The 26,661-nt window shown below is 47.3% G+C and overlaps 1 protein-coding gene across 1 annotated transcript; it reads left to right on the top strand.

Moving 5' to 3' along the window:
• Nucleotides 1–5: 5 nt before the first annotated feature.
• On the top strand, nucleotides 6–3,031 carry LOC127311727 (uncharacterized; the record flags this gene model as incomplete). Its single annotated transcript, XM_051342192.2, is given in 2 exon segments — nucleotides 6–36; nucleotides 129–3,031. Coding segments are annotated over 2 exon segments (733 nt in total), but the record flags the coding sequence as incomplete, so codon positions are not given.
• Nucleotides 3,032–26,661: the final 23,630 nt, after the last annotated feature.

The raw sequence follows: 26,661 nt of genomic DNA on the forward strand, positions 1-26,661 counted from the left end.
TGGAGCCAGGCGTTCGACGAGCCATGGTTCACCAAGGTATCAACCTAGCCGCTTTCTCCTGCTCTAGCTAGAGTGTTAACCATTCCAATGAGACGTGTTGAGAACCGCACAACTGAATGATGGCGCAGGCGTCGCGGGCGTACGGGTACGTGCTCCCGGTGGTTCTGGTGTCCATGCTGGCGGCCTCGGGGCCGCAGGCGTTCCTGATGGCCATGGCCATCCCGCTCGCCCAGTCTGCCGTCTCCTTGGCCATCCGCGCCTTCTCCAACACATCATCTTGGGGCCGCCGTAACCAAGAGGAGTACGATGACGACTATTATTCCGATTACAGAAGCAGCGGCTGGGAGGAACCCGAACAAGAAGAATACAGCAACACCTCCTCGGCCAAGTATAAAGATAGCAGCAGGAGCAGGAGCCAACAGCAGCAGCCATGGGCCAAGGGTGGCAAGTCTGAAGATGCAGAACCAACGGTGGGTTCAGATAATACTGACAGTGCCAGCAGCAGCAACAATACCGATAAAAGCGGCAGCAGTGCTGGTTTTGGAGGATGGGACGAGCTCGACGCCGGCAACGACGTCCAGTACCGCAGCAGCGGCAGCAGCAGGCGGAGTGCAGGAGCGTCGCCCGCGGCGGATAAAGCTTCTGCTGCTGCTACTGGTGGGGGTGGTGGTGCGGCGAGATCAATGAGGAGGAGGAGGCCACAGCCAGAAAGGAGGAGACCAAGAAGCAGAGCAGCTGCAGCTGCGAGGTACAGGCAGTCGCCCCTGTTCATGCGCCTGCTCGTCGCCCTCTTTCCGTTCCTCGGTTCATGGTTCAGAATTATGCTCTGAAACAGGTACAGCCTGCCCATTCATTTCTTTCCTCCTTAGCACATTTGATGTCTGTATGCATGTGTATGTGACTCGGTAATCACCATCGACTATATATTCACATAACGAATTGTGATGAACAATCAACATGCATGACTGAATCAACAGATCCGCCCTCCCGCATTACTAAAGTAGCATCGAAGATGAATGATTGCTTTGCTTGAATCATATCGAACCATTGCTCAAGTGGTCTCCGTAAGAAAGCGGTTTTTTTACCTGTAATGCCTGCATCATCCCGCGCTTCTTAATAAGGCCAAAGAGTTTGCACATAAACTTTTTAAAGGAAATCAGCGGACACATTTACTGCAAGATACTAGCAATTGATTATTTTTTAAGGGAAAAGGCGGTCGATATGCTGATTTGATCAGATATAATAGAGGTTCATGTACAGAGTTATTTTCTTAAAAAATACAAATTGTTTTGCTAGTTCCAGTTTGACCAAAGTTAGAGCTCGGTCGAAGTCCCCTTAGGATTGCACATGAGGTTGCAATTGCAGCTCAAATTTCCCAGCTGCATATAAATTGCACATGAAATTGAATGATGTGATGACGGAGGGAAGAAAAAACGCCCCGTCCTCGGGTCGCTCCCCCCGCGGGCGACTCCAGGGCGCCCCAACCCTAGCCCCCGTCCACCCTCCCCTTCCGCCATTCCCCCGTCGCCGCCGCCGGGCAAAGCCCGGGCGGTGTCGGCGGCGGCGGCCACTTCTCTACCCGGCGCGCTCCCTCTCCAGGCGGGGCTGGCGGGCAGGCGGTGGTGCTCCTAGGTCGTCTGCGTTTCGGTGGCGGCGCGGCGTTGGGTGGCCTGGTGGCGGCGGCGCGGCGACAAGGAAGCTGGCGGCGGCGCTCTCCCGACTCGGATCTGGGCCTAGGCGAGCTAGGTACATGCTTCCATGTGGTGTCTTCGGCGAGTGACGGAGCGGCTCGTGCTGCGGGGGCTCTAGACGGCGGCTCGCTGACTGCAGCGTGGCCATGGGAGCTTCACGAGCCCGCCGAGCTCGGCCGGGCCAGTAGGGGCTTGGTTTGCTCCTGTAGCTCTGTCCGGTTGGTTACCGCAGGTGACGGTGGAGGTTGTTCCCTCCCACGTGGCCGCTGTTCAGCCGCCTCTTGGCCCTGGTTGTCTCTTCTCGTTTCTATCTGTCGTTGTTGCTTGACCACGGTGAGACGGCGGTAGTGACTCCAAGACCGTGGTGGCGCGAGCTGGTGGGTGGTGAGGTTGGCGGAGCGCGATGGAGCGTCCGGGGTCGTGGTTCTTTGGGGGTTGGGAGAAATCCTTGTCGGATGTCCGACACCGACGCGGTGACGCCCACGGGTGCCACCATTCCTTCTTGAAGGGCGCTGGGTTCCCCCTCCCCACACCCCTCCCGCATACCGGGGGAAACCCTAGGATTTGTCCGGGCAGCAGCGTCGTCATCGTCGTATCCCTTCTTGAAGGTGTTGCTTAGGTATGCGGCGCTTTAGAGGGCTGATACGTCTCTAACGTATCTATAATTTCCGATGTTCCATGCTTGTTTTATGACAATACCTACATGTTTTGTTCATACTTTATATCGTTTTGATGCATTTTCCGGAACTAACCTATTGACAAGATGCCGAAGTGCCAGTTCCTGTTTTCTGCTGTTTTTGGTTTCAGAAATCTTACACAGGAAATATTCTCGGAATTGGACGAAATCAAGGCCCACGATCTTATAATTCCACGAAGCTTCCAGAACACCGAAGAGGGGCCAGAGGAGAGCCAGGTGGGCCCCACACATGGTGGCGGCGCGGCCAGAAGGGGGGCGCCCCCTAGTGTGTGGGACCCCCGTGGCCCCTCCGACTCCGCCTCTTCGCCTATAAGATGCCTCGTGACCTAAATCTTCGACACGGATTGACGAAACTCCAGAAAACCTTCCAGAGCCGCCGCCATCGTGAAAATCCAATTCGGGGGACAGAAGTCTCTGTTCCGGCACCCTGCCGGGACGGGGAATTGCCCCCAGAGCCATCTTCATCGACTCCACCGCCATCTTCATCGCCATCGCTGTCTCCCATGATGAAGAGGGAGTAGTTCTCCCCCGGGACTGAGGGCTCTACCGTAGCTATGTGGTTCATCTCTCTCTTTGTGATCGAGTTGAATATCATCTATGTGCTACTCTAGTGATGTTATTAAAGTAGTCTATTCCTCCTCCATGATGTAATGTTGACAGTGTGTGCATCATGTAGTACTTGGTATAAGCTATGATTGTGATCTCTTGTAGATTATGAAGTTAACTATTACTATGATAGTATTGATGTGATCTATTCCCCCTTTCATAGCTATTGTTGACAGTGTGTATGCTATGTTAGTACTCGGTATAATTGCGTTGGTCTATCATGCACTCTAAGGTTACTTAAATATGAACATCGAATGTTGTGGAGCTTGTTAACTCCGGCATCGAGGTGCTCTTGTAGCCCTACACAATTAATGGTGTTTGTCATCCAACAAGAGAGTGTAGAGTGGTTTTATTATGTGATCAATGTTGAGAGTGTCCACTAGTGAAAGTATGATCCCTAGGCCTTGTTTCCAAACATCGAATCGCCGTTTATTTACTGTTCCACTGCATGTTTATTCGCTGCCATATTTATTTCAGATTGCTTTTACCACTCATATACATTCATACTACTTGTATTTTACTATCTCTTCGCCGAACTAGTGCACCTATACATCTGACAAGTGTATTAGGTGTGTTGGGGACACAAGAGACTTCTTGTATCGTGATTGCAGGGTTGCTTGAGAGGGATATCTTTGACCTCTTCCTCCCTGAGTTCGATAAACCTTGGGTGATTCACTTAAGGGAAACTTGCTGCTGTTCTACAAACCTCTGCTCTTGGAGGCCCAACACTGTCTACAGGAATAGAAGCGTGCGTAGACATCAAGGGCTAAGATCGTGGTGGGAGTTCTCCGGAGGGCGCAACGGTGGTGGATCATTAGCGTTTTCGTCGATCCGAATTGGTCAAAATTGCTTTCTTTTTTCTTCTTATTTTTTTTTCTCTTGGGCTTTGATGTGCTGCTTGCCCCAACGGCGGTCTCAATCTTGTATCGGTTTGTTGGTTGCTATATTAATATAGCAGGGCGAAAGCCTATTTCAAGGAGGAAATTAAATGATGTAATCTGACCCAGAATTGCCTTAATGCTAGGTTGATCAAGAATTAGTCGAGTCCTAGGATTTACTACAAAACATCATGGCCTGAAACAAAGCCCCCAAACCGAAACCGCTACGTCTCGTGTGTTTTGGATGTGAGGGTAAGCCCGATGCGTGATCTCCTCCCATACCATGTAATACACTGAGTCCGGCAGGAGGACACCATTCCATTCCTCTCCTTCCATGTCCCTCACATGGCTTAAAAGATAGTGTTGCTTGCTTCCCTCATTTTCTCCCTCGGTATACGTGGGATTGCTCCATCCCACCGGTTGTTCAAGCTTTGCCCTAATGGAGGTGTGTCAATGTCGGTCGAGTTGTTCCAAGTAAAGACCTTCTCCCTGACCGGCGTTGGGATGATGCACTCTAGCAATAGGTGTTGCATGGTATTTAGATGAATCATGCGAAGCTTGAAAATGGGGCCATGTGGCCATCCCGTGCGAGCTATGATGTTGATTTTGGTGATCTTCCCATGGAACACCAGCTAGGAGAAATACCGAAACTTTGCCTTCAAGTGCGCCTTCCATATTTTGGTGGACCTGAATGACGGACAAGCACCATCGAACTGGCAGCGGTAGGGTGAGACTGTAGAATAGATGCCCGAGGCATCCCATCTCCACTATATTGCATCCAGGTGGGGTTACAACATGACCCACTGCAAGATGGTCCACAACTTTAGAAACTAGGTGAGATGGGATGGAGGTGCACGGGGGAGCTGATACCACAGTCGCAAGCGAATGAGCACGTCTTGTCTGTGCCCTTATTCGAGCGAAGTTTCACTGCCCCTACTTGTTGTTTCATGCAACAACCCCTTCTCTGGAATGTGATCCAACTCCACCACCTTACTCCTGCATTATTACGTAAATATTAGATTTTTCTGCCTTCTGCGAGGGCTATCGGGGCATCCGTCCACACCTAGGCCTTTATTGCTTTCTCTTATTCCTCTAGGGGAAATCTATGAAAGGACCTAAGGCTGCGGTGTGTGGAGTGAAGTCTGCTATCCTGCGATGATCCAGATATCATGGTGTGGAGCCGCTTCTAGATGGGGGGAGGACTTGGAAGCGTACCTTCTTCTACTACCCGGGCATTCCAAGGACCGAGCGGGATTACATCCTTCCTCCATATGTTTTAAAGATAATTTCCATACCTGAATGGGTTTTGTGTGTTGATGTCAAAACTAGAAAGGTTTTACCATGTGCTAATTGCCCTAGGTACATTTGTTGTATTGCACACGATGGTGTTGGACGCTTCAAAGAAGGAGTAGTGGCGGTAGTCGCCCCCTTGTTTTTTTATAGTGTGTGTGGGTTGTAGTGATCTTGATGGAAGGCAATGTGGTTCCCTGTTTATCTTGTGCACAAACAAAATTTCACATCTTCACAACCTTCCTATGCTTCAAGTTTTCACTCTCCCTCCGGATGTTTTGCAAGTTTTCTCGGAGGTTTGGAAGGCTGAAAGTTACGACCTTCCTAGATGGAACTTCTTCCTCGGGCAGCTCGATTGCTGTCTACCATCGATTCCTTGGCTAAGTGATCTGGAAGTAAGCCGGAAGTTCTGGCCATCAGAACTTCCGCCCTACCCCCGTTGCAACCTCTGGAAATGGGTTTCTCGTCTCTGCCTCTGTACTGCAAGGTATGTGCAGTTTTCGGAGGTTGGGCTGGTAGTAGATCGGAAGTTCCGACCACTAGAACTTCCGCCCTATGATGACCCACACGTATAGGGGGTGTATCGTAGTACTTTCGATAAATAAGAGTGTCGAACCCAACGAGGAGCAGAAGGTGTTGACAAGCAGTTTCGATGAAGGATTCACTGTAAATGCTCACAGACAAGTTTTCAGGAGGTTTTGATATAGCAGACAAATAAAATACAAGTAAAATGCGAGAATAATAATTGCAGCAAGTGGCCAAATCCTTTTTAGCACAAAGGACAAGCCGGTTTGTTTACTTATGCTGACCAAATGTTCTTGAGGACACACGGGAATTTAGTATAGTGCTTTCGCTTCATACAGTTGATTAATCTTCATTGTTTTGATAAGTGTTGTGTGGGTGAACCTATGCTAATGCACCGCCCTTCCTAGGACTAATACATACTTGTGATTAAACCCCTTGCAAGCATCCGCAAATACAAGAAAGTAATTAAGATAAATCTAACCACAGCCTTAAACTCTGAGATCCTGCTATCCCTCATACATCGATATACCAACGGGGGTTCAGGTTGCTGTCACTCCGGCAACCCCACAATTAGCAAACGAATACAAGATGCATTCCCCTAGGCCCATAAAGGTGAAGTGTCATGTAGTCGACGTTCACATGACACCATGATACGTCTCAAACGTATCTATAATTTCTTATATTCCATGCTACTTTTATGATGATACTCACATGTTTTATACACACTTTATGTCATTATTATGCATTTTCCGGCACTAACCTATTGAGGAGATGCCGAAGAGCGATTCTTTGTCATTGCTGTTTTTGGTTTCAGAAATCCTACAAAGGAAATATTCTCGGAATTGGACGAAATCAACGCCCAGAGTCTTATTTTTTCCACGAAGCTTCCAGAAGACCGAAGGGGATACGAAGTGGGGCCACGAGGTGGCGACACACCAAGGCGGCGCGGCCAAGAAGGGGCCCGCGCCGCCCTAGTGTGTGGGCCCCTCGTGACTCCTCCAACCCTACCCTTCCGCCTACTTATAGCCTTCGTCGCGAAAACCCCTGTACCGAGAGCCACGATACGGAAAACCTTCCAGAGACGCAGTCGCCGCCAATCCCATCTCGGGGGATTCAGGAGATCACCTCTGGCACCCTGCCGGAGAGGGGAATCATCTCCCGGAGGACTCTTCATCGCCATGATCGCCTCCGGATTGATGTGTGAGTAGTTCATCCTTGGACTATGGGTCCATAGCAGTAGCTAGATGGTTGTCTTCTCCTCATTGTGCTATCATGTTAGATCTTGTGAGCTGCCTATCATGATCAAGATCATCTATTTGTAATGCTACATGTTGTGTTTGTTGGGATCCGATGAATATGGAATACTATGTCAAGTTGATTATCAATCTATCATATATGTGTTGTTTATGTTCTTGCATGCTCTCCATTGCTAGTAGAGGATCTGGCCAAGTTGAAACTTGTGACTCCAAGAGGGAGTATTTATGCTCGATAGTGGGTTCATGCCTCCATTGAATCTGGGATAGTGATAGAAAGTTCTAAGGTTGTGGATGTGCTGTTGCCACTAGGGATAAAACATCAATGCTTTGTCTAAGGATATTTGTGTTGATTACATTACGCACCATACTTAATGCAATTGTCTGTTGTTTGCAACTTAATACTGGAAGGGGTGCGGATGCTAACCCGAAGGTGGACTTTTTAGGCATAGATGCATGATGGATAGCGGTCTATGTACTTTGTCGTAATGCCCTGATTAAATCTCATAGTAGTCATCGTGATATGTATGTGCATTGTTATGCCCTCTCTATTTGTCAATTGCCCAACTGTAATTTGTTCACCCAACATGCTATTTCTTATTGGAGAGACACCACTAGTGAGCTGTGGACCCCGGTCCATTCTTTTACATCTGAAATACAATCTACTGCAATACTTGTTCTCTACTGTTCATCGCAAACAAACATCATCTTCCACACTATACATTTAATCCTTTGTTTACAGCAAGCCGGTGAGATTGACAACCTCACTGTTACGTTGGGGCAAAGTACTTTGATTGTGTTGTGCAGGTTCCACGTTGGCGCCGAAATCCCTGGTGTTGCGCCACACTACACTCCGTCACCAACAACCTTCACGTGCTCCTTGACTCCTACTGGTTCGATAACCTTGGTTTCTTACTGAGGGAAAACTTGCTGCTGTACGCATCACACCTTTCTCTTGGGGTTCCCTACGGGCGTGTGCTTGACGCGTCATCAAGACTGTTTTCTGGCGCCGTTGCCAGGGATCTGAAGAAAAGTTACACCACAAAGATTTCTAACTCCCACGTCAACTGCACGCCAAAGAATCGTTTTTACGGCGCCGTTGCCGGGGAGATCAAGACACGCTGCAAGGGGAGTCTCTCACATCCAATCTCTTTACTTTGTTTTTGTCTTGCTTTACTTTATTTTATTTACTGCTTTGTTTGCCTTATATCAAAAATACAAAAAAATTAGTTACTTGCTTTACTTTATTTACTATCTTATTTGCGTTCTCCATATTAAAAACACAAAAAATTAGTTACTTGCATTTACTTTATTTAGTTTGATTTATTTACTATTGCTAAAATGAGTAATCCTGAAGTTGAAGTTCGTTCGTTTAAGCAACAAGGGGGAGAATGTTTAAAAGATGCTTGGTATAGAATTAGTGATGCTCATCATAGGTGCACTAAGAAACACTCCACTATTATCCTACTTAGGAACTTTTATGTTGGTATCTCTAGCTGGAATAGGTATGTTCTTGATACTCTTGCGGGAGGTAATTTCCTAGGCACTCCTGCTTTAGAAGCTGTTATCACCAGAATTTGACCGGATCAGAGGTGGGCCGTGATTAAAGATGGGCTTGAAGAATATACACGGAAGATATACATGAATCGGCCTTGTACACGAAGTTTGGGCTAGTTTGCCCGTGTATCTGTAAATATAGTAGGATACGTGTCGGTTAGGTAGAATTTGGCTCGTACACGGTTGGGATTATTCCCACGTTAGAAAGTCTACGGACTATAAATATGTATCTAGGGTTATTGAGAAAAACAACAATCACGTTCACGACAAACCAATCTAGGCGCATCGCCACCCCCTTGTTTCGAGGGTTTCTTCCGGGTAAGCAGCATGCTGCCTAGATCGCATCTTGCGATCTAGGCAGTATACGTTTATTCGTTTGTTCATGCGTTGCTCGTGCTGAAGCCTTGTTGATGGCGAGCAACGTAGTTATCATAGATGTGTTAGGGTTAGCATTGCTTTACCATGATATATGCTTTTGTCCATGCAACCCTTAGACGTCTAGCCGCCTTTACACCCATCTTAGGTGTAAGGGCGGCACCTTGCTTGGTCATTGTTTAGTAGATCCGATCCGTTATGATTGCTCCTTGTTCTTCAAGGATTAGTTTAATATCTGCATAGTTAGGCCTTGCAAACGGGTTGAAGGATCCAGTGGCACGTAGGGTGTAATTTGCTAGCCCTAGATAAGATGTTCCGGGAATCAACTTCATGTTGGTTTTTAGGCCTTATCTAGGGCTGGTTTATTATCATCTTGCGTGGCTGCCAGGCTCAATCACGTGTAGGATGTTCCGATTATGCGGTGAAAACCCTAAATCGTCGTAGGTCGTTTTAGCTTTATATTGATCAAGCAGGACCACCATGTGATCGTAGACCTCATACGAGTCATGGATGGATCGGCTCCTTGAGCCGATTCACAGGGAAACCTAAGAGCCGATCGAGGCTCGTATTTAATGTTTACGTGTATGCCATGCAGGAAACTAAGCGAAGCAAATCCATCACCTTCCTGACCAGGTATAGGTCAGGTGGCACGCCCTTGCATCAGCATCGGACGTGCGTGCCGGAGCTTTGCGGGCCGTCGCTCGAGGGACCAGGGCCAGCCGCAGTTCTGGGAGCCTCCCGGCTCTACGTGTTGCCCGTCGTTGCTCGCCGGTGGGTTTCGGACGCCAACACATTCTGGCACGCCCGGTGGGACAGTCTTCAACGTCAACGGCATCATCATCCGAATCTGAGATGGCGGAAGGTCCTCCAGTCACATACGAGGACCTGACTGAGGAGCTCAAGAAGAAGTATGACGATGTCAAAGCTATCTTCGAAGCCGACCTCATCGGCTCTTTCCAGAGGACCCGCTCACACGGCATCAGGTGGAAAGGGTTCTCACCTGAAGGCGCGCTCGATTGAGTGGACCTGTCTACCCCTTCAGAAGAACGCACCAGGTCTCTGCGTCAGGAGGTTAATCACATGGTAGCTCATTCGCTACACCGCCATGGAGTGGAGCCTGGTGAACGCTTTGGAGCGTGTCGCGCTTCGGGTGATCCAAGAAATCATGAGGCATCAGTACTCTCCGTCAGGACCGGCTCTAGGGACTCACCAAGGAGAGATACCACTCCAGACCCGACCACCGCTGCCGTTCGCGCTGGCAGCACCAGAAGTGCCGAGTTCACCGGCATTCATCGTCTACAAGATCGGTGGCGATCCTAGCGACTACTAGTTCTTGTATGAGGCGCCTAAGGAGATCCCTCACGGATACACGTGCACATACGTGCCCAGGCTGCGATATCGGGCACTCACGAGCCGCATCGCAACGGGGGTTTCTGGAACAGCAGGAGGGGCTTCTGGATCAGATCTTGAGAAGCAGACGTGGCTAGCTAAGTATGCCACTCCAACAAACCTCCAAAGCTCAACTCCTGCAGCTAGCTCAGATCTTGAGAAGCAAGCGTGGCTAGCTAAGTATGCCACTCCAGCGAATCTTCAGAGCTCGACTCCTGCAGCTAGCACCGCGGATCAGATCAGTACAATCTTGAGAGACCAGTTCGGCATGGTGCCGAAAAGGAGGGCAATCGGCTATTCCAAGCCGTACCCCAACGAGTACGATTTGATCCCACTACCACCCAAATATCGGCTCCCTGAATTCTCCAAGTTTAGTGGGTCAGATGGCTCCAGTTCAATCGAGCATGTGAGCCGATATTTGGCGCAGCTGGGCACGATCTCAGCCTCAGATGCACTACGCGTGAGGTTCTTCGCACAGTCCCTCACAGGATCGGCTTTCGGGTGGTACACCTCGCTACCACCAGATTCAATCCGGACTTGGAAGCAGATGGAAGAGCAGTTCCACATGCAGTATCACTCAGAGGCTTCCGAGGCTGGCATTGCCGATCTAGCACAAGTACGACAGAAGCGCGGAGAAACAGTGTCAGAATACATCCAGCGCTTCCGGACCATTAGGAACCGATGCTATTCGGCTCGTTTGACTGAAAAGGAAGCAGTCGAGTTGGCGGTGGTGGGTCTCGCATCGCCGATCAAGGATATGGCTTCCCAAGCAGATTACCCTTTACTGGCGCATATGGTTCAGAAACTGTCATTATATGAACAGCGCCACCCAGAGTTGTACCAGGACAAATTCAAGCGTGCGGTAGTCCTGGTTGAGACAGAGGAAGATGAAGGTTCTGCGGGAGATCAAGAGGTAGCAGTGGCTGAATGGACTCGGGGGGCAAGCCCCATGTCCTGCAAATGGTTTAAGCCACAAGGTCCTCCAAGAGGGTTTGACTTCGACGTGACCAAAGCTGAGCAAATTTTCGACCTCTTACTTAAGGAGAAGCAGCTAAAGTTATCCGAAGGCCACAAACTCCCTACGGTGCAAGAGCTCAACGGCAAGCCATATTGCAAGTGGCATAACACGTTAACCCATACCACCAACGACTGCAGGGTGTGGCGTCAGCAGATCCAAATGGCGATAGAACAAGGGCGTCTAATTTTCAGCCAGTACGTCATGAAAGTCGACACACACCCCTTCCCCGCCGTTAACATGGTGGAGTATGCTTACCCCAGGGGGTGCCAGCCAGGTTTCTCGTTCAGCATTAACATGGTAGGGCCTGTGCACCACTCTGGTAAGGACAGAGAGGAGGGCAGCCGCTCTCGTGGCAAGGACAAAGAGGAAGCCGCTCCACGCGATCGACTCCGACACGATGGCAAGCGCTACATCACAGAGGGAGAAGTGAAGAATGTGCGATATCAACGACCTCTCTCTAACCATCTCCTCAACAAATATGTGAGTCAGTACGACCAGCGCCGGCGAAATAGCGACGACGACGAAAGAGATCGTCTGGCTAGCAGGGACGCCAGGAGATATCGTCGGCATGATCGCGACGACGAGAGATATGAGCGCCATGCTAAGGAAAAATCAAGAGAGCAGGACGACGTGGACAAACACTGGGATTGTCCTTTCTTCAAGCATTGCTGGGATTCAGGGATGAGACGATTGCCTACAATCGGCAACTGCCCAGAATGTAGACACAAGAAGAAGAGCACAGGAGACGTGTCAGTGTTCAAGCGTCTGGGACCTCTCCCATCTCGGAACAAGCAAGCTGAGTCCTCTCGGGTGGAAGATCTCGAGGAGTTGTAAGACGATGAAGAAGAAGAAGAAGATAGATACCACCGGCCAAGGTGGTGCCCTGATGGACTCAGCCGTTCCCAAAAGCGTAGGGTTTAGCGATTACGTGGCTTGGAGGAAGCCGAAAGGTTATACCTGCACACGTTAAGGAAGGCGCGGCCTGATCTAGCCGCGAAAATTCAGCGAACTCTGGACGAAGAGGGTCGACCACAAAAGAAAGAGTGGCGCCCCAAACAAAGGAAAGCCGATGATGAGACATCGGCTGGCACAAACATGGTGTTCATCCTGCCAGCAGAGTTTTGTGCTCCTGGAACAGAAGAGGCATCCGTGGCACAACTTGACTGCGGCCCACGGCCGGTTATTTTTGAGAAGCCGCGAGAAAGAAGTTACAGACACCTGAAGGCCCTGTACTTACGAGGTTATATCAATGGGCAGCCTGTCAACAAGATGCTGGTGGACACCGGAGCGGCAGTCAACATCATGCCATACTCCATGCTACGTCGGTTGGGACGCTCTAGCTCGGATCTAATCAAGACCAACGTCACATTGAGCGATTTCAACGGCCAAGCATCAGAAGCACAAGGTGTTCTGAACGTGGATCTGACCGTAGGAAAGAAAACCATCCCTACGACGTTCTTCATTGTCGATAGCAAGAGCACCTACGCTGTCCTGCTAGGGAGAGATTGGATCCACGCCAACTGTTGCATTCCATCCACGATGCATCAATGCTTAATACAGTGGGATGGAGATGAAGTAGAAATCGTCCACGCAGATGACTCAGCCGAGATCTCAACGGCTGGCATGAACGTTTGGGAGACGGCAGGCCAAGAGCCACTCTCCGGCATCACTTTGGACGACTGTGAGCGCATCGACGTGACAAAAAACGGGGTGAGGCTGGTCTTATCCACCGGCCTGACCGTGTAACAAGAGCAAAGGCTATGGACGTACGTGGCAAGGCCGATCCTTGTGATCGGCCCCAAAAAATAAAAAGTGATGATCTTGTCTCAGGCATGCCACGTAGTCGTAGTGACGCACGAACAAGATGTAAACCTTCATTGAGCAATGCAATCAAAATGGGGGCCAATTCCAGCAATCGGCCCATATTATTATCCTCACCATACGTTTTGCCTGTGTTCAGTGTCGATCTAACAGGTGACGGAAAGCTAGGATATGGGTTTACATCGGCTGATGAGCTAGAAGAAGTCGACATTGGTCCTGGGGATAAGCCACGACCAACTTTCATCAGCAAAAAGTTAGATCCACATCTCAGGAGCCAGATGATAGCTCTGTTAAAAGAATACCCAGATTGCTTTGCATGGGATTACACGGAGATGCCTGGGTTAGACAGGAGCATAATTGAGCATCGGCTCCCTCTCAAGAAGGAATTTCGGCCATTCCAACAACGAGCACGTCAGATGAAGGCCGAAATTCTAGAAGAAGTCAAGAAAGAGATCGAGAAGATGTTGGCCGCCGGGTTCATCAGGCCATGCAGGTATGCTGAATGGATCCCCAGTATCGTACCTGTAGAGAAAAAGGACGGCCGATGGCGTGTCGCCATAGATTTCCGAGATCTCAACAGAGCCACTCCTAAGGATGAATATCCAATGCCTGTGGCAGAAACATTGATCAATGCAGCTGCTGGCCACAAGGTGTTGAGCTTCATGGATGGCAATGCCGGCTACAACCAAATCTTCATGGCTCCAGAAGATATACACAAGACTGCATTCAGAGTACCAGGATCGGTGGGCTTGTTTGAATATGTGGTCATGACTTTTGGGCTGAAGAATGCCGGTGCAACATACCAACGTGCCATGAATTACATTTTTCATGATCTGATCGGCAAGTTGGTGGAAATTTACATCGACGACGTGGTGGTTAAGTCTGTCTCCATGGAAGGACACTTGGATGATTTGCGACGCATCCTAGACTGAACTCGAAAATTCGGGCTGAGAATGAATCCAAAGAAGTGTGCCTTTGGTGTGACGGCCGGTCAGTTCCTAGGTTTTTTGGTTCATGAACGAGGAATTGAGATCGGCCTAAAAAGTCAGGAGGCAGTACGCACCATGCAGCCACCTACCACGAAGAAGGAGCTCCAACGTATTATCGGCAAGATCAACTTCGTCCGGCGGTTCATCTCTAATCTGTCAGGACGAATTGAGCCGTTCATGGCGTTGGTGAAGATTAAATCTGATGACGAGTTCCACTGGGGGACAGAACAGCAACGAGCGTTTGATGAGATTAAGCGGTATCTAACAATGCCGCCTGTGCTAGTTCCACCTCAGCAAGACAGGCCGTTCTATATCTACTTATCAGTAGCTGACACGTCCATCGCTTCAGTAGTGGTGCAACTCTATGAGGGTGTTGAAAAGGTCGCTTTCTACCTCAGCAGAAGGATGTTGGATGCAGAGACAAGGTATCCTGAGGTCGAGAAGTTATGCCTCTGCCTATTCTTCACCTGCACCAAGCTTCATCACATCCTGTTGACGGCAGAGATCATCGTCATATGCAAGTCAGACGTTGTCAAGCACATGATGTCGGCTCCTATTTTGAAAGGCCGACTTGGTAAGTGGATGTTTGCGTTATCGGAGTTCGATCTCCGGTATCAGCCTGCGAAAGCAGTCAAGGGACAAGCGTTGGCCGATCTCATAGCTGAACGGATCAACACTAATATAGCAGCACTATCTGTACGTGCATGGGCTATGTTCTTTGATGGATCGGCTTGTGACGATAGTTGTGGCATCGGCATTTTGCTCGTGTCGCCTCGGGGGGCAACATATTCCTTCTCCATCAGGCTATCTACCCCTTGTACTAACAATGTCGCTGAGTATGAGGCAGTACGCAAGGGAATGGAGTTGCTTTTGGAAGCCGGGGCAGAGGCGGTGGAGTTTTTTGGAGACTCGAAGCTGGTGATCTTCCAGCTCACGGACGAATACAAGTGCGAGAGTGAGTCACTCTTCCCATATTGGATGGAATGTCGTGAGCTGATGACGCAATTTCGGACATCAACTTCAATTGGGTCCCAAGATCTCAGAATACCGAGGCCAATGATCTCGCACAGATGGCGTCAGGATACAAGGACATACCAGACGGGTCAGAAGTTCAGGTGCAGTTCCTGGAACAGGATGACTGGAGAGCCGATATCTTCAATTACTTGAAGGATTCGGCTCGGGGGGCACCTAAACGGATAAGGTACAAGGCCATGAAATATGTCCTTATAGGAGACGACATGTTCTACAGGACGTTGGAAGGGTTATTACTCAAATGCCTGGGACCAACTGAGTCTAATCGGCTCTTACAGGAGGTGCATGAAGGCGCCTGTGGAACTCACCAATCGGCTCATAAGATGAAGTGGCTGATCAGGCGATCAGGGTTTTATTGGCCCACCATGCTTGAGGACTGCTTCAAGTACTACAAGGGATGCCAAGCGTGTTAGATGTTTGGGAAGATTCAGATGGTACCCGCATCAGTAATGAATCCCATCATCAAGCCTTGGCCATTTCGAGGTTGGGGCATGGATATGATCGGCAAAATCCATCCTGCGTCGAGCAAAGGCCACGAGTGGATTCTGGCCATTACAGATTACTTCACCAAATGGGTGGAGGCCGTCCCTATGAAGAAGGTAAAATCGGAAGATGTTATCAAATTTGTAAAGGAACACGTCATTCATAGGTTCGGGATTCCTCAAACCATCACGACCGATGGAGGTTCGGTCTTCATCTCTAAAGAAGTCAGGGACTTGTCGTCCTCGGACCAGACATAGGGCTCGTGGTCCTCGTTATCCCACTCCGTTGCGGCGAGGATGTCGTGCGCCGCCAGCGAGCCCCACTCCGGCGTCGGCTCACGAGATGAAGAAGATTGGGAGGAAAGATCTGACGAGGTGGAGGAGGACGAAGAGGAGAAGGACTGGGAAGAAAGATCCGACGAGGCGGAGGAGGAAGAAGAGGAAGACATTGCTACAGGAGATGGGGAATTTTTGGGTGCCAATGGCTAGAACAGAGCAAGGGGATGAAGAGGCGAACTGTTCGGCGCGGTTAAATAAAAGGGGGGGTATAGTGGACTTAATGCCACAGCAGTTTCCGAGGAAGTGGTGCCAAAAAAGAAAAAAAAACAACGGTCAAATCACGCGGAGAAGTTGAGAAGGCAAGGCATCATGATGAAGGATACTGCGGCGGTTTTACGCTGTCACGACATGACCTGACGAGGAAAAAGCAGAGTGGTTTTGGAATTATCATTTCCAAAACCAGGGGGGCATGTGTTATCACCAGAATTTGACCGGATCAGAGGTGGGCCGTGATTAAAGATGGGCTTGAAAAATATACACGGAAGATATACATGAATCGGCCTTGTACACGAAGTTTGGGCTAGTTTGCCCGTGTATCTGTAAATATAGTAGGATACGTGTCGGTTAGGTAGAATTTGGCTCGTACACGGTTGGGATTATTCCCACGTTAGAAAGTCTACTGACTATAAATATGTATCTAGGGTTATTGAGAAAAACAACAATCACGTTCACGACAAACCAATCTAGGCGCATCGCCACCCCCTTGTTTCGAGGGTTTCTTCCGGGTAAGCATCATGCTGCCTAGATCGCATCTTGCGATCTAGGCAGTATACGTTTATTCGTTTGTTCATGCGTTGCTCGTGCTGAAGCCTTGTTGATGGCGAGCAACGTAGTTATCATAGATGTGTTAGGGTTAGCATTGCTTTACCACGATATATGCTTTTGTCCATGCAACCCTTAGACGTCTAGCCGCCTTTACACCCATCTTAGGTGTAAGGGCGGCACCTTGCTTGGTCATTCTTTAGTAGATCCGATCCGTTATGATTGCTCCTTGTTCTTCAAGGATTAGTTTAATATCTGCATAGTTAGGCCTTGCAAACGGGTTGAAGGATCCAGTGGCACGTAGGGTGTAATTTGCTAGCCCTAGATAAGATGTTCCGGGAATCAACTTCATGTTGGTTTTTAGGCCTTATCTAGGGCTGGTTTATTATCATCTTGCGTGGCTGCCAGGCTCAATCACGTGTAGGATGTTCCGATTATGCGGTGAAAACCCTAAATCGTCGTAGGTCGTTTTAGCTTTATATTGATCAAGCAGGACCACCATGTGATCGTAGACCTCATACGAGTCATGGATGGATCGGCTCCTTGAGCCGATTCACAGGGAAACCTGAGAGCCGATCGAGGCTCGTATTTAATGTTTACGTGTATGCCATGCAGGAAACTAAGCGAAGCAAATCCATCACCTTCCTGACCAGGTATAGGTCAGGTGGCACGCCCTTGCATCAGCATCGGACGTGCGTGCCGGAGCTTTGCGGGCCGTCGCTCGAGGGACCAGGGCCAGCCGCAGTTCTGGGAGCCTCCCGGCTCTACGTGTTGCCCGTCGTTGCTCGCCGGTGGGTTTCGGACGCCAACAGAAGCTAGTTGCATTATTGAGAGTCTAGTTGGAATACCACCTGTTAATGAAGTTAAAATTGAAATCTCTCTTGAAGATGTCATGAAAAAGTTGGAGACCATAGAGCAAAATCTTCCAAGTATTAAGACCGAATTGGGAATATTACTTAATAGCACTGATAAACTTGATAAATCTCTTGGTGGAATTAATGAGAGCTTAGAAACTTGTGCTACTCATGATAATCAAACCCATAGGATTAGTGAACTTGAAGAAGCTATGGGAACCTTGGGTTCAACTTTTTCTTCTCTTAAGTTTAAGGAGAAAGCTTATGTGGGTAAGGAGCAAAAGTTCATGTATGTCTCTAAGGTGCCTAAGCCCAAGAACTATTATAGACCTAAAATTGACGAAGCCCTTAGTACCACTACGGATAATGGATCATCTAATATACCTATTGTGACAAATTTTAAAAATTATGATGTTGATGCTTCATCTCTTGATAATACTTGATTCACACTTTCTGCGCCTAGCTGAGAGGCGTTAAAGAAAAGCGCTTATGGGAGACAACCCATTATTTTACTTCTGCACTTTTATTTTATATTTGAGTCTTGGAAGTTGTTACTTCTGTAGCAACCTCTCCTTATCTTTATTTTATTGCATTGTTGTGCCAAGTAAAGTCTTTGATAGTAGGGTTGATACTAGATTTGGATTACTGCGCAGAAACAGATTTCTTACTGTCACGAAATTGAGCAGCCCCATCTGTAGGTAATTTAGAAAAATCTGCTAATTTACGTGCGTGATCCTCCGATATGTACGCAACTTTCATTCAATTTGAGCTTTTTCATCTGAGCAAGTTAAGTGCCCCAGAAAAATTCATCTTTACGGACTGTTCTGTTTTGACAGATTCTGCCTTTTATTTCGCATTGCCTGTTTTGCTATGTTTGATGGATTTCTTTATTCCATTAACTTTCAGTAGCTTTGTGCAATGTCCAGAAGTGTTAAGAATGATTATGTCACCTCTGAATATGTGTATTTTTGATAATGCACTAACCCTCTAATGAGTTTGTTTTGAGTTTGCACTACAAGAAATCTGCCATAATATGACGTTTTTTTTATGACTGGAAATCAAAATGTCATAGCTTTATGACGTTCCTAGCTTTGACCGTCCTTGGCCACTCGGGGGGGGGGGCAAAACCCTAGAAAATCGTGACGTTATTGGGCAAAAATATCATTGCCAATTTAGGTCAAAACGTCATTAGCAAAATTAAGTGGCCTACGACGTTTTTTCACTGCCGATTGCGACAAATCAATAACGTCATTGGCATGCCAAAAAAAATTAGCCAATCAGAAAACAGAAAACAACCTACCAAGGATCAGCTCCAAACTTGAATCCCAACCGTCCGAAGCATCCAACGCACCAAACCACGCGCGGAATTTTCCCATTCGCGCCTAAAATTTTTGGGTCACGCGCGCGAGGACCAACCAGACCACTTTAATTTTGCTTCCGCCCCGCCCCGTCCCACCACTCCTCCCCGCCCCGTCCAACCCTAACCAGATCCACACCACCTCCTCCGCCGCCCCCGCCCCCGCCCCCACCACCTCCTCCGCCGCGCGGAAGCTCCCCATCAAGCGCCGCTCCCCGCCGCGGCCACCACCTCCCCGCCCTCCTCCTCCGGCCCGGCCTCCTCCGGCGCCAACCCCGCCTTCAAGTTCCAGCGCATCTGGTCCGAGACCGACGAGCTGCGCTTCCTGCAGGGCCTGCTCGGCTGCGGCGCGCAGGGCCAGGGCCTGCTCGGCTGCCGCCTCAGGAACAAGCACCGCGCCGTCGCCGCCCGCGTCGCCAAGGGGCTCGACCCGGCCCGCCTCGCGCCGCACGACCGCGACGTGCTCCACCTCTGCTCCCGGCTCTGGGACCCCGCCTACGCCGCCGCCGCCCTCGTCCGCCGCATCCCCCGTCGCCGCTTTATCTAACCCTAATCTCGCTCTTCGTCTCCCTGCCCGCAGAGAACGCAGATCCGCCTCGGTGAGAATCCGTCGCCATGTCGTCCAGCGAGGTCGCTATGCGGCGAGAAGGGAGCGTCCGTGCCAGGCGACGTTTGTCCGTTCGGAGCTCAATCCATGGCGAATAAGGAGGCCGCGGATCTGGGCCCGTCGGCGTGCCCCCCCTGGACCGCTCTCCTGCTCCGGGCCATGAGCAAGCGCCAGCGCGTGGAAGCAGCGGGGCCGCTGTCACCTTCGTCTTCTCCAATCAGAACAACGAAAGAAAGAGATGAGTCTTTCTCTATGCTCTGTATTGCCAAATCTTGCTTATCTTGTTTGTGAGACAATCTGTGGTTGTTCTGTATTTGATCTTCATGCTTCCGATTGCTTCATGTAGTTTCTGTATTTTCCTGTGTGTACAATGAGGTTGGACTCTATCAAATTATACAATTACAATTTCATACCGAAAGTAGAGGAAGAGGTTGCCTTGTACTCCACCAGAATGCGTGATGGGGATAGTTTTTGTGAAGGGGTAGTTTTCATAAAACTGATACTCCACCAGAGTTATGAACTTATATACTCCACCAGAGTTTTCATAAAACTGTACAATTACAATTTCATACCGAAAGATACTCCTTCAGTATGTGGAGTAGAGCATATAATTAGAAGTGGATTGTGTGAATTCAGTTTTTTTTTTCCTAATGTCTACAGTATAAAGAAGTTAGTCCTTCAGTATGTGGAGTATGCAGAAGTTACTCCTTCAGTATGTGCAAAACAGTTAACTGAATTTGTGAAAATTACAGTCCATGGGAGAGTTGTTTTTGCAATGGTTTCATCGATGAATCATGTCCTTGCAAGCTTCTATTTCTATCTTGTGTGCTTTATGTGAAAAAGACATACTGAATTCTAACCAAATTTCTTTATCTATTTCTTTCCTCTAGGATCGTAAAGAAAGATACAGTTGGTGACACTTGAATTCATGTCAGATTGGTGGTCGCGGTGATTGGCGGTGAGCACCTCTTACCGTTCTCACAGCAGCCCAGATCATTACTCTTCTCGCAGTGGCCGGACTTGCCTGGGAGGTAGCCACTTGTTGGTTTCTAACTGCCACTTCGATCTGCACTAATATGCCACTTGTTGGTTTCACTAAATTAATCCGGTCTTGAAAGTTTAAACTACATGAGCAAAATTAATCTAAAGGATTATATGAGCTGCAGAAATTTATACTGAAATTTCCAATACTGAACATTACTCAAATTTGCTCTAGCGCCTCCTGGCGAAGCCCTGGATGAGCTTTTGGCTAGGAGACGGCGGCCGGCTTCCAGGAACTGCAGCAGCCGGCGAGCTGGGCGACGCACACTGATGATCAACCTGGAGGTGAACGAGCTCGATGGATCTATCAGACCTGGAGTGCAGCTGGGCGACAACATCTCCCGCATCGGGGACAACAAGCAGGCCTCCCAGGCATGGAATAGCGGACCCTTCGGGTATGCTTCCTCCCAACTCTCTCCCACTAGTCAATGCCAATCTTGCGTCGAGCTGTAATTTGCAATCTAAGCTTTAGTACTGAAATTGCTACCGATAATGTTCATTATTCTAGTTCTAGAACAAAGTGTAATGTGTTTACAACCTCAGATCTTATTTTGTCAACTACTGTATATAGATATAAGACGTATCCATGGTAACAAAACGTGTCCTAGTTTGATGATTATTTGTATCTACAGTTTGTGTTTACTTCTTTGAATTATGCTCTTCTAAACTCAAGTACTTTGTCTCATGGTAGGCTGGTAGTTCTGTGACATGAGTGGATTTTATTCAGACCTTTACTCTAGGTATTCTTATTCTAGTTCAGGAGACTAACCTTGTATTCTGGTCCTCGCACTAGTATCATAGATGTTGTGACAATAAGTATAGGTCCTATACTGGAATATTTTTCTGGATTGTGTTGTGTTTTCTCCTGTCACTGTGTGTTTTGTATCAGAATATTCTGACTGGCACTACTGAAGTTCAGTACTGCACATATGAGTTTTTCTCATGAATTATTCAGGCATGCTTGTGTACGACATTCATTAGCAGCAATCCATGCTTGTGCAGGACATGCGTGTTCATGTTTGTGTGTTGATTATCCAATCTGCTGGTGTTCACTGCAGATAACTTTATAGCTAGTTCTACTCCTAACAACACTGCCTTTTCTTCAGATCCGGTGTCTGCGAGATGTGACCTGGTGCAGCAGCATCCTTGAAGCTTGGTAACACCTACCTCGCTTGGTTGTTCTTGCATACCTGGTGGAGTGTGTGCTGCAACTGAAGCCATGGCACAAGATTCTCAGTGTTGTGCTCACAGGGAGAACAGGTTGCTGTGTCGTTGGTGGAGCGGAGAGATCCTGATGATGCAGCATTAAGAAGGCGACCTGGAGATTGGGTTAGTTATGACAGCCGAGTCAGGCTGTCTGGAATGGCATGCTTTGGTTCTTACGATTTGACTCAATAGATGTTGCGTGCTGTAATAGTCTTGCCGGTTTGTTTTCATTGTCCTTTGGATTCAGCTGCAGCCTCATCATTCCTGTATGTGTTTTTTGGAAAAATACTGGAATAGACTTCATGTATTCATCTTTTGGCGTCTAAATATTATCAGATCGTGTGAAATAAATGCTGACAAGTGGGACCAATGGGAAATGGAACCTGACACGTGGGGTCTCTATATGTAATTGGCCAAAAAAAAATAAGCTAAAAAGGCCGAGGTAATTGGGCCAGTTACGGGCCAAGGCCCAACAAAGCCGAAAAAAATAATCAGAACGTGGCCCCAACAAAGCTGAAAAAATAATCAGAACTAATGGGCTCAGCCCACATAAGGAGCTTAATGGACCGGGCTGAATTCAGATAAAGACGTTTCTAATTCGTCACAATTTTGCCACGTCGGATTGCCACGCTGGACTCGGGGGCAGGTGCCCATGACGTTTTGGGAACGTCATGCCGTCAGTGACATTTTAAAACGTCACAAAGCTCTACGACGTTTTCAAGTGGAACGTCTTAAGCAGTCACTGCTGACTCCCAGCTTTCGACGTTTTGAAAAGTGTCACCGTAACGTCACAAGTAGCCATTATTGACGTTTCAGTGACACCTTATTTTTGTCAACTTATGGCAGATTTCTTGTAGTGTTGGTGTGGAGGAAGTTTTCAAGGGTCAAGAGAGGAGGATGATACAATATGATCAAGAAGAGTGAAAAGTCTAAGCTTGGGGATGCCCCGTGGTTCATCCCTGCATATTTTAAGAAGACTCAAGCATCTAAGATTGGGGATGCCCAAGGCATCCCTTCTTCATCGACAACTTATCAGGTCACCTCTAGTGAAACTATATTTTTATTCCGTCAGATCTTATGTGCTTTACTTGGAGCGTCTGTTTGTTTTTGTTTTTGTTTTGTTTGAATAAAATCGGATCCTAGCATCCTTTGTTTGGGAGAGAGACACGCTCTGATGTTGCATATGAACACATGTGTTCTTAGCTTTACTTTTAGTGTTCATGGCGAAGGATGAAACTGCTTCGTTCATCATTATTATGGTTGGAAACTTCATGTGGTAATTGGTATAATGTCTTAGAATAATTTGATACTTGGCAATTGTTGTGCTCAAATAGATCATGTTTAAGCTCTTGCATCATGTACTTTGCACCTATTAATGAAGAACTACATAGAGCTTGTTAAAATTTGGTTTGCATGATTGGTTTCTCTAGAGTCTAGATATTTTCTGGTGAGGTGTTTGAACAACAAGGAAGACAATGTAGAGTCTTATAATGCTTGCAATATGTTCTTATGTAAGTTTTGCTGTACCGGTTCATACTTGAGTTTGCTTCAAACAACCTTTCTAGCCAAAGCATTGTATTGAGAAGGAATACTTCTCGTGCATCCAAAATCCTTGAGCCAAAAACTATGCCATTTGTGTCCACCATACCTACTTACTACATGGTATTTCTCTGCCATTCCAAAGTAAATTACTTGAGTGCTACCTTTAAAATTCCATTCTTTGTCTTTGCAATATATAGCTCATGGGAAAATAGCTTAAAAACTATTGTGGTATTGAATATGTACTTATGTATCTTATTTCTTATAAGTTGCTTGTTGAGCGGTAACCATGTTCCTGGGGACGCCATCAACTATTACACCTTTGTTGAATATCATGTGAGTTGCTATGCATGTTCGTCTTGTCTGAAGTAAGGGTGATTTATCATGATCAAATGGTTTGAGTATGCATATTGTTAGAGAAGAACATTGGGCCGCTAACTAAAGCCATGATCCATGGTGGAAGTTTCAGTTTGGACAACAATCCTCAATCTCTTATGAGAATATTATCTGTTGTTGAATGCTTATGCATTAAAGAAGAGTCCATTATCTGTTGTCTATGTTGTCCCGGTATGGATGTCTAAGTTGAGAATAATCAAAAGCGAGAAATCCAATGCGAACTTTCTCCTTAGACCTTTGTACAGGCGGCATAGAGGTACCCCTTTGTGACACTAGGTTGAAACATATGTTATGCAATGATAATCCATGTAAATCCAAGCTAATTAGGACAAGGTGCGGGCACTATTGGTAATCTATGCATGAGGCTTGCAACTTATAGGATGTCTTATACATAACACATATGCTTTATTACTACCGTTGACAAAATTGTTTCTATGTTTTCAAAATAAAAGCTCTAGCACAAAAATAGTAATCCATGCTTCCCTCTATGAAGGGCCTTTCTTTTACTTTTATGTTGAGTCAGTTTACCTACTTCTATCTATCTTAGAAGCAAACACTTGTGTCAACTGTGTGCATTGATTCCTACATACTTGCTTATTTGCATTCATCGTATTACTTTGTGTTGACAATTATCCATGAGATATACATGTTGAAGTTGAAAGCAACCGCTGAAACTTATATCTTCCTTTGTGTTGCTTCAAAGCTTTCTACTATGAATCTATTGCTTTATGAGTTAACTCTTATGCAAGTCTTATTGATGCTTGTCTTGAAAGTACTATTCATGAAAAGTCTTTGTTATATGATTCAGTTGTTTAATCATTGTCTTTACCATTGCTTCGAATCACTGCATTCATCTCATGTGCTTTACAATAGTATTGATCAAGATTATGATAGCATGTCACTTCAGAAATTATATTTGTTATCGTTTACCTACTTGAGGGCGAGTAGGAACTAAGCTTGGTGATGCTTGATACGTCTCAAACGTATCTATAATTTCTTATGTTCCATGCTACTTTTATGATGATACTCACATGTTTTATACACACTTTATGTTATTATTATGCATTTTTCGGCACTAACCTATTGACGAGATGCCGAAGAGCCAGTTGCTGTTTTCTGCTGTTTTTGGTTTCAAAAATCCTACAAAGGAAATATTCTCGGAATTGGACGAAATCAACGCCCAGAGTCTTATTTTTCCACGAAGCTTCCAGAAGACCGAAGGGGATACGAAGTGGGGCCACGAGGTAGCGACACACCAAGGCGGCGCGGCCAAGGAGGGGCCCGCGCCGCCCTAGTGTGTGGGCCCCTCGTGACTCCTCCAACCCTACCCTTCCGCCTACTTATAGCCTTCGTCGCGAAAACCCTTGTACCGAGAGCCACGATACGGAAAACCTTCCAGAGACGCAGCCGCTGCCAATCCCATCTCGGGGGATTCAGGAGATAACCTCCGGCACCCTGCCGGAGAGGGGAATCATCTCCCGGAGGACTCTTCATCGCCATGATCGCCTCCGGATTGATGTGTGAGTAGTTCATCCTTGGACTATGGGTCCATTGCAGTAGCTAGATGGTTGTCTTCTCCTCATTGTGCTATCATGTTAGATCTTGTGAGCTGCCTATCATGATCAAGATCATCTATTTGTAATGCTACATGTTGTGTTTGTTGGGATCCGATGAATATGGAATACTATGTCAAGTTGATTATCAATCTATCATATATGTGTTGTTTATGTTCTTGCATGCTCTCCGTTGCTAGTAGAGGCTCTGGCCAAGTTGATACTTGTGACTCCAAGAGGGAGTATTTATGCTCGATAGTGGGTTCATGCCTCCATTGAATGGGACAAGTGATGTAAAGTTCTAAGGTTGTGGATGTGCTGTTGCCACTAGGGATAAAACATCAATGCTTTGTCTAAGGATATTTGTGTTGATTACATTACGCACCATACTTAATGCAATTGTCTGTTGTTTGCAACTTAATACTGGAAGGGGTGCGGATGCTAACCCGAAGGTGGACTTTTTAGGCATAGATGCATGCTGGATAGCGGTCTATGTACTTTGTCGTAATGCCCTGATTAAATCTCATAGTAGTCATCGTGATATGTATGTGCATTGTTATGTCCTCTCTATTTGTCAATTGCCCAACTGTAATTTGTTCACCCAACATGCTATTTCTTATTGGAGAGACACCACTAGTGAACTGTGGACCCCGGTCCATTCTTTTACATCTGAAATACAATCTACTGCAATACTTGTTCTCTACTGTTCTTCGCAAACAAACATCATCTTCCACACTATACATTTAATCCTTTGTCTACAGCAAGCCGGTGAGATTGACAACCTCACTGTTACGTTGGGGCAAAGTACTTTGATTGTGTTGTGCAGGTTCCACGTTGGCGCCGGAATCCCTGGTGTTGCGCCGCACTACACTCCGTCACCAACAACCTTCACGTGCTCCTTGACTCCTACTGGTTCGATAACCTTGGTTTCTTACTGAGGGAAAACTTGCTGTTGTACGCGCATCACACCTTCCTCTTGGGGTTCCCAACGGGCGTGTGCTTGACGCGTCATCAAGACTATTTTCTAGCGCCGTTGCCGGGGATCTGAAGAAAAGTTACACCACAAAGATTTCTAACTCCCATGTCAACTGCACGCCAGCACACCACTAGAAGAATAACACCACAACTTAAATATCAAACCATTAAATATTACTCAACATAGTTCATTACTAACATTTAGACTTCACCCATGTCCTCAAGAACTAAACGAACTACTCACAAGACATCATATGGAACATGACCAGAGGTGATATGATGATGGATAACAATCTGAACATAAACCTTGATTCAATGGTTTCACTCAATAGCATCAATAACAAGGAGTAATCAACACCGGGAGAGTTCTCCCTATGAAATACTCAAGATTCAACCCTAGATGTTACAGCGGAGACGAGGTGCAGCGGT

This window comes from Lolium perenne, chromosome 7 (assembly GCF_019359855.2).
Source record: "Lolium perenne isolate Kyuss_39 chromosome 7, Kyuss_2.0, whole genome shotgun sequence".
NCBI classification, from domain to species: Eukaryota; Viridiplantae; Streptophyta; class Magnoliopsida; order Poales; family Poaceae; genus Lolium; species Lolium perenne.